The sequence below is a fragment of the Falco punctatus genome, assembly GCF_963210335.1.
Source record: "Falco punctatus genome assembly, chromosome: 2".
Taxonomy (NCBI): domain Eukaryota; kingdom Metazoa; phylum Chordata; class Aves; order Falconiformes; family Falconidae; genus Falco; species Falco punctatus.
This window is the reverse complement of record NC_137581.1, coordinates 34388346-34397593: the sequence shown is the minus strand read 5'-3', so window position 1 is coordinate 34397593 and position 9248 is coordinate 34388346. Positions and strand designations below refer to the sequence as shown.

Here is a 9248-nt window from a genome sequence, read left to right as displayed (position 1 = left end):
AAAGTCCTATTTCCTTTAATTTTACATTCTGCTGATCTTACCTGGCATCGTATTTATAATCTACCTTCTGCTGAAACACTGCAATATGTGAGGGTTTTGAAGCATTGTGTTATACAAGCTCCCTTTGCGATGAATTATGTTCAAAGTTTTGGGTTGTTTGTAACATACTGGGAAGTGACAGAAAAGAAGTCTAAGTCCAGTTCTTGGTTTTAGCTCAGCTTTCATTTGAGCTACAAAAACATACAGTACTGCTGTTTCAAAGGATACCCACAGCATGTTGGTTGCGTTCAACAAGTCTGTTCAGAAGCAATATGTGAATTGCTCATGTCCCACCACAGACTCACACTGATTATTCATATTGTCCTGTTTCTCACTGTATTTTGGTTACTTATGTCTATCATCAAAACATTATAGTAATATAAAAACACTTCAGAGTAAATACAGGAAGATCTTTTTCCACTTGATTTATTTTCATAAGAAACCAATTAAAAATACAAAAGGCAAGGACCCAAGGTTCAGAGGGCTCCATCATTTAAAAATTTGTCTTTAAATACAAATTCACTCTCTAATATGAATACATATAACATTAGACCTCTAAACATAATGATCTTATTTGCATCTATCAAAAATTTGTATGGAAACAAATTAGCTGAAAAAACTTCCCTGTGACATTGAATGTACATTATTTACAATCAAAAAAAGAACTCTTAGCAGTATTGATCTCCAAATACCTGCATAAATTGTATGTATTTTATTTCTCTCCCCCCTTAAAAATAATCTGAAGTAGAAAGCAAGATTGTTAAGCTTCATAGTTGCAAAATGGCATGAAACATTTGCACCTGTAGTGATGCCATTAACTTTTGTAATTAAATATATCTGATGTTTTCATATAAAATACAGACATGGCATTGTCCATTACTGGAATAAATGTTGCATGTACTCTCAACAGGAGTGTATATTCAATTTCGCACACACAAGAGCTTGTGCTGCAAAAATTGCAAGAGGATACCTGGTTATCAAAGTCTAAAACTGGTGTAATTCACCAGTATGAAACATACTTGATCATAAAAATTCATACACATGGAATGAAAATGTCCCACTAAAAATAACTGTTGCTTCAAAAGTTAAGTGATACACGCACGGATTAAACAGAAAAGGTTATAATAATGTTACTGCAATGTAAATCGGCAACAAACTGAAAACGTACAGTAAGAAATAAGTTTGAAACTTTGGCCAGCAACCTCATAGGAAAGTCTTCATAGCGTAAAAAGCATGTTCCTTCATGCCTTATTTTGAAACATGAGTAATATATAATTTTATTTATATGGTAACATTCAGCAATTAACAGAAAATCAAAATCCATTCTAAAGCATGAATTCTAACAATTAACTGCAAAAATTAAGTAGCTTTGCAACATCTTGCTTCAGAATCAAATCATATATACATAACTAAAAAGGTCCCATCACATTTATGAAAATAATCATCCACAGGGTCTTTTTTAAAAAAATTTATTAATATGAATTGGCTTCCAATGGCTCATTTTCTTGCTTCACTTGCACGTTAGATGGGAAACCATTCGAACTAGACACTACCATCACAAACGGTTGCTGCTGGAATCTCTGCTCTGACTGCTCAGTATCATCTAATTTGTCACTGTCATCTTCTTTTACCACTCCTTGTACGCCAATCTGTTTTGTTTCTGGTGCTTTAATAACTGAAGTGATCACTGTGCCTGATGGATGAGCTACCACCTGCGAGCTGCTTGGTGAAAACGTTACCACGGGGCTAGTGGCACTGAAGGATGGAGATGAAGCCATGTTGGCTGTTCCATTGCAAATTGTCTGCACGCTGCTGGTGAGCACCTGCTGAACTTGCGCTGGGCTCAGCACAATTGAGGAAGGAGGCGAGACTGGCTTCTGAGACTGCAGCACGACATTTTCTTTTAGAACCGTCATGGGTTGTGAAGTAGGAATGGCTTGTAAAATGAATTTTTGGGGCGTTGTTGCTGAGGCTGGATCTGTGCTGGCTATCACTGTAGTAAGAGGCACTGTCTGGAGTGTTACAGTATGCAGCTGTTGATTGCCAGGAGAAACAACCACTGGAACTTGAGTTGGAGTCTGTAAAGTCCTATTAAGATTAGAAAAGATTATAGGGTCAGAACACTGCCGCGCTGAGTTTTGAAAAATAATTAGATTTACTATTGAAAAAAGCACTTGGCATCAGAAACATTTAATCTACCCAGCTGTTCCAGAAGAGGTAGCAGTCACTCTCCTAATAAAATGAGAGCTGGACCTGACCCCTGAATTCAGCAACACAGTTCCCAAAGTAAAGGTACCCTGCATAAACAACACTACCATCATCATACTGAACAGCCTGCTTTTAAGATGTTCAGTAGCTCATCAGAAAACCTGGGAATTGCATCTAAGATCTCCTTCTTAAGCATCAACTGACATCACGAGCATGACCCACACTACACATCTGCCATCAGTCTCATGAGGTACCCTAAGTGATTCCTAAGTCACATGCCTAAATAATTCCTAAGTCAGGCCTCAGTTCTCCTGACACCTGTATATATATTTACCTATATGCAAAAGTATCTGCACTGTGAGTCCGGTTGGGATCTTTTCAGACTCCCAGGACACACAGTTCTTTGCCAGGCCTGTACACTCCTTCTGGTAAAGCAACCGAACAGAATTTGTTCCCAAAACATCAGTTTAAATTAGGAATGATTTTATCAGTTGCAGGCTCACAGACTTGGATACCACATTACTTTCTACACATGTACAGCTGAGAGGGCAGAGTTAGAGGATTAACAGCCATATTAGCGAAGTACACTACTACTACAATGGACAATGGGGACTTAGAGATGTGGCTGAAATGCATATGCTCCAGTCATGCAAATAAAAGCAAAACAAACAAACCCCCCCAACCGCAACATACTCCTGGTGAAGCAAATTATTTCCAGGGCAGGGAAAGAGGAAGGGAAGGGTACCTGCTTTGACATCCTCCCACAGCTTGCTCCAGTCCACCATGCCATACTCTCCAACAACCTTCTTCTTTCCTTCTGCTTGTCCTGCAGAGTTCTCTCCAACCTTCCTGCTGCTTTTTAGTGTTTTCTCCTGTCTGCCTTCCTCCCCTTTTTTAGTTTTAAGCTCTCACTTGCGTTCTCTTGAACATATGTGACACCAACCAAAACAAAAATAACTGTCTCCTCCTCCTGACTTACTTCTACCTCTGCTGAAATCATTTTATATGGAAACAGATTTACTGCCAACATTTGTACTTTCAAGTCCATCCACAATACTGCATGTTCTTCCTTCTGAAAATTGGTCCTCAGATATGCTGTAAGGGTTGCCTACTATACTTCTGTGGAACGTCCTCCTTTCTACAGTCCTTCTATCCACGTAGTACCTATTATTTACAGCTCTATGAAATCCTAGTTGCCAGCATTTAGACACTGACTAGTCATAGCAGACTCAGCATATTCAAAACTATGCTCTGGCTATCATAGTTACAACAAAAAGCTTACTGAAGCAGAACTTATATGACGCTGAAGCTATGGGGCAATATGGATGCCGATGTTGCCAATGGCAGTGGTCTAACTGCCCAGGGAGCTGCATTCCCTCTTTCTTAGTGCAGTAGCAGAGACAAATGAAGGAATACTCGTAAAGGCTTTCCCAGGTCCTCAGCTCAGTCCTCTGGGAAAGGCCTCTAGCTGAGCTCCAAATTTGCTCTAGCAAGAGTAGCTTCAGTAACCCAGCTGGTATCAGGCTCAGAGCACATCAGTACTTGCTGAGCATCCTCCAGTGGCCAGTCCTTGCTGCAGGCAATCTTTCCCCCACCTTCTATGTGACTTGTAATACAAGGAAAAACATCTGCATCTGTAGCTGTCTCTTCCTCATAAGAAAGAAGGCTGCAGTACCCAGGAATGCTGCTCTAGCAAAACAAATCCAAATCCTTGCCCATGAGGCTCCCACGCAGGTCTTATCACAGAGGCCATAATAACCAGGGCACAAAATTTGATGTGACTGACACTAGCGTCAAACTTGAGCTCCTATTAGAAGCTCATGGAAATGGAGGCTGGCTGGAGGTGAAGCACCAGCTAGAGTGATTGCTTCTTTCTTTCCAACTTCTGAAGAACTTGGTGCTGCACAGCAAATACCAACAGCCAAGCTTGAAGTGCAAGGCTCAGAATGACAGCACGAAGGCTCACACCAAGGCTACTAAGGGTTACCAGTGCTAACTCTTCCCACCCCCAGCAGTTCCCCTGGGACCTGGACAGAAACCCCACAAATGTCTGTCAAAAGTAGTAGTAACAGGACGAGGGCATCCACTAGCTTTTTTAGAAAAATAAAAACCCATAGTAAACTACCTACAGTTAAACAGTCTCACAGTAAAACCAAAATGTCAGATAGATACAGCAAGTCTACAGAGACTCACAGTACAAGTAGAACAGCTAAGAAGGAAAGACAACTGACCCTTACTAGAAAAGCATTAAAAGCATCACAGTAGATACCAAGCCAGCTCTTTAATCCATGAAGATACTTACTTGAGCCTCAAGGATTAAGTTCAACTCAAATAGCTGCAGTTTTGAAAACAGCAGCTGAAGCTGTTAGCCTGTGCTGGTATGCCATCCAAGTATCACTTTGAAGCTACTTTCTTGTTCTTCAGTTGCTTTGTTTTAAACAAAACAGTAAAAATAAAAGCTTCTAGCTGCTAAATGGCTGTAGACAACAACCTCAAAAAGCATGAACTAGATCTAATCAATGCAGAAGGTATTCTGCAAAACACTAGGAGCAACAGCTGAGAAGACCAAACCAGACTGTTTGTCTCAGCACACTGTAATTAGTATTTGCATATTGATGTTAAGCTATTTTATTTCTCGAAAAAGCAAGTTCCATACCTGTACATCATACCATAACTAATAGTTTACGCCAGATGCTTTATCTTCTCCATCAGTCAAGATACATATATATGATACCCACACATATAAACACGTGTGTACACATATATGTATACACACACAGAGAGCATGTGAATTTGCTACAGGAAAAGCGTGCAGCAGATGTCTGTACAAGCACAGGATTAAGTAGCACACAGCACAATAAATACATGTTGTTATTTATGCTAATGGTGGCCAAGCCTTAATTGGTAAAACTACAGACAACTGTGTCTGTTTACTAACTAAAAATCTATCTGCTCAAACTATTTGCCTTGAATATCATTCAAAAAAATACAGGTTTTCTTAGTTCTTTTGCTTGTTTAAAAAAACCAACACGTTACTTAAGGTGATCTGTTAACACTGGGCTGTGTTATTTTGGGTGTACTGAACTCTGTATTTTGCTATGCTTCTGAATTTCACTGTAAATTTGCTAACGCCCTTCCTAGGTACAAATATACTGGGTGATTACTTTAAAAGTTACTGCTGATGTTACAAAAACAACAAGAACATAGAGCAACAGTAATGAAAAGGAAACGCTGCCATAAAACAATCTGGTTACAACTAGGAAAAGAATGACAAAAATTCTGAAGTCATTTTAGCTTGACAGAAAATCATCATCTATTTGTTCAGTACTGTTAACAGCCTAATATTGTGCAGTATCATATTAGCTCATCAAGAGGTAGCTAGCAATAAAGCTAACAATACGTGACAGGCAGGAAAAACAAGTTTATTCATGGCAGCTTATGTGAAGTTTATGAAGTGGAGAAAGGGAGAAGACAAAAAAAAAATACTGAAGCTGCAAGTCAAGGTAAACAGTATTTCATAGCACAATAAGAAAATGAAACAAGGCAATATGAAGAAATACATAGAGAGAGGTAACAGATGAGAATTCCTTCTCCAACATACCCACTGTTCAACCTACAGCTATAGGGGCAACAATGGCCTTGAGATAAATGGTGGAATTTCCAGGGACTTTCTCCATTTATTCAACTACCTGGTTGCAAACGACTTACTCAATGAAACTAGGAAGAGTGAGGGCAGTGAGAGGTGGGATGTGCTTGTTAGAAGTACTTCAGATGCCCAAGTCCAGAGGCAATCTTGAGTGACTATAGGAAGCATCAGCCAAATGCAACTCAGGAGCTCTACTCTCACTGCAAACTGCTCCACAGCTGCACTCACGAACATGATCTTCAGAGTCAACAACTCATCAACACTTTGCCCCAACATATTGCCCCACAGCCACTTGCCTTTCTACAGCACAAGCCATACAGACAGGAGCTGCTAAGCAGTCTAGGGGGAGATGTCCATGAGGCAGAGGCATCTGATGCCTCCATGCCCAGTCTGAACATCACCTCCTCCAAAGGGAGGGCAGAACTTGCCTGTGCTTGTCTAGCTCTTTGCCTGAACAAGATAATCTCTTAACATCATGAGGACAGAGACAGAGGACCCGGCTCTCAAATCTGGTGTCCTTTTTTACTGACGCACGCAGTCTTACAGTCTTTTTTCCAGAATTTTTCAGAACTGCACACTCACACTCCTAAGCTTTGCTACTGAGACCTGCAGAAACCCTACCTCTTCTGACAGTGCCAAAGATATGTAAAGAGAGCTCCTGTAGATAGCTTCTCATTGTACAGAAACAAATTTAATCTGTCTAGATGATCCTGAAGTCCCTTCTGTTGTGAGCAGCCTTATTCCTACCTACCACAGAAATTAAATCAGAAATGGGCTTAAGAAAAGGTATTCTCAGCTGCAGGAAAATCAAATTAAAAGGTTTGGTTATAACAAAAATCTTTGCTGTGATAGAAGTTGTCCCTGTTGTAAAACTGTTCTGAGAAACAAACCCTGCTGTAAGCTAAACAAGAGTTTCATGTAGAAGCCCTCTGAGATCACCTTAGCTTATTTCTGACCAACACCTCCCTTAGGAAGGGAATTTTCTTCACCATCCTGAAACCTGAAATTAAGTCAAGCTTCACTTAAAGAGACAAGAAAAATCAGCTCTTTGCAACAATCACCTGCTTCCCTTCCTTTGGGAAAGGCTACAGCAGTGGCAAGCCAGCTCCAACAGTGCCCGCTAGTTGGTACACTGAAGAGCTTCTACTACAGGCTTTCTTTGGAGCATGAAGACCCAACTTGTTGCACGGGCGGAAGACTACTGTCTAACTGTAAACAGAAACAAAGCATGTGCACCAATGGTGGCTGATCAAAGTAAGGCCTTCCAAATACTAGCCAGGAGTTGTTTCCAGTTATCTAGAAGTCCTTACTTGGCATGGTATTCCTTCACTCATGTTCTCCATGAAGTCCCAGAGAGCCTAGTGAGCTCTTTGCTGAGACTGACACCTGTGAAGTTTTGTATTCAGCATACCTATATGAATGGCAGAGGAGTGATGGGCTACAACATTAACTGACATTGTGCAGATTTGACTCCTCTTATTCAGGGAAAAAGGACTGAAAGCAGATAGTCAATGCAAAATCTCAGTAGGACAGTGCCAGACTGCCTCCCTGTGTCTGTGTGGTTATGCAAGCTCCAGCAAAACCAATATAGCTAGGCTGTAAAGTGTGATTACAGAACTTAACAGTGACATTCACTGCACATCTTACACAAGCTAACGTCTTTATATGGCACGATGAAGACACTTCATTTGGAACAGCAGCCATAATCACATTTTCAGAGTCGACAAACCCATGCTAGACAAATCTGTCTATTTTTCAGCATCAGCATAGCTGCAGTCAGACTACCAACACATCATAGCCTGGGCACAGAAACAGATTATGGAACAACAGCAGAAAGCATATGGGTTTGCTTGGGGTAGACATCACTCTTTCAAAGCTAATTCCCTCTGCTTATCGGGACCAATCCACTTTGTTGGCATATTGTTGGCTTCATTGCTCTTCTTACACAGAATGCTCATGCCCAGAAAATACATGATTCACCTTCAGCTACCTCCTTCTCCTCTTGAATGAGGATCTTGCCACTGTGGTCCACACTTGCATCACCTTCAGGATGAATTACTGCAACGTTTTCTACGCCAAAGGTTGCAAAAAAGTTCAAGATGAAAGCTGTGGCTGATTCATCATGTAGCTGTTCTCCAGTCAGAAGTGAACACACAAAGCATGTCCCACTGGTCCTCTGTGGTCTATATTAGCTTTCCCCCCAGCTACAGAACAGTCAGGACACTGGTCTGCTAACATGCTCTGGCCAAGCTATCACAATAACAACTTGAAAATACAGAAAAGAAACAATAAGCTGAATTTTGATAGAAACATTGTGTTTAAAACCTGAAGTTTGCAAAAGCATTGCACAAGATCTGTCAGCAGCTGGCTAATTGCAAATTTCTTGGTATACAGATCTGCCAACTAGAAGATTCAGCTGTGTCCCATACAGTCAATAACAGAGACATATTTTTAAACTATTCACAGTATGATCTTCTCTGAACCGTTAGTAACATGAGAACCTCTTTCTACTCCATCCAGAAGACACTCCAACTTAAATCACTACTAATCTAGATTAAAGGTAAATGAAAATGGCATCTCTCTATCTGCAGCCCTAGTCATTTAAGAGAGCAATTTAATTGCCCAAACACAGGTGCCTCAGAGCCTTGTACAGTGTCCTAGACAAGGTAAGTCCCTAGCCTTACAGGAGAGGTACACTTTCTGGAGCAATAGAAAGGATGCCACTTAGACTCAAAACAACCCAATGAACATGGAGCTGAATCCCAGGCCTACTTCAGTGCCTCTGAATTTCAAGCTAAAGCACAATTATTCCAATAAACCAGATATTCTTGTCAACCTGCATCAGTCATTCTGGTTTAAACAGAACAATTTTACAAGTGCTAAATTCAAAGAGACTTTTTTCCCCCCATCCTTAAAAAAGCTGGCTCATTGGAAAGAGTTAGAAATAAAATGCTCATCCAGAGAGGTGTTTTTTGGTTTTGTCTTATTACTGGAAACATGTGGTGCCAAATTCTGCTCCCAGTTACACAACTGGAGACTGCAATAACTGCTTACATCACCAAGCCAGAGCAGTTAGACCTGCAGAACTGCAGTGAGTTTGCAGTTCTTAATATTCTCACTAGGGATACTAGACATCTTCCCTGGTCAGCAAAACCCAGTTCGCATGACCTGACCCTGCTCCTGCCCCATTTCCCAAGCTTTGGTTAGCACCACATCACAGCCTTTCTGCTTAAGCACTGGGGCTGAAGAAGAGGCATCTATCCCTGGACAGCAACTCTTCTTGTCTCCCCCGCGTACAGCAACACCAAGACTTGTACAAAAAGCCCATCAAAAGCCATCCAAAAGCCAAGACTTC

At 40.8% G+C, this 9248-nt stretch overlaps 1 protein-coding gene across 7 annotated transcripts in view; it reads right to left on the bottom strand.

Annotated features, from left to right (window-relative positions):
* Nucleotides 1-451: 451 nt before the first annotated feature.
* Nucleotides 452-9248, bottom strand: part of ELF1 (E74 like ETS transcription factor 1) — a 95542-nt gene continuing 86745 nt past the window's right edge. For all 7 annotated transcript variants that reach the window (XM_080376838.1, XM_080376840.1, XM_080376836.1 and 4 more), the window contains one exon: nucleotides 452-2127. In XM_080376838.1, coding sequence (XP_080232964.1) covers nucleotides 1512-2127 — 616 coding nt within the window. In that variant the 3' untranslated portion in view covers nucleotides 452-1511. The remainder of the gene's footprint in view (nucleotides 2128-9248) is intronic.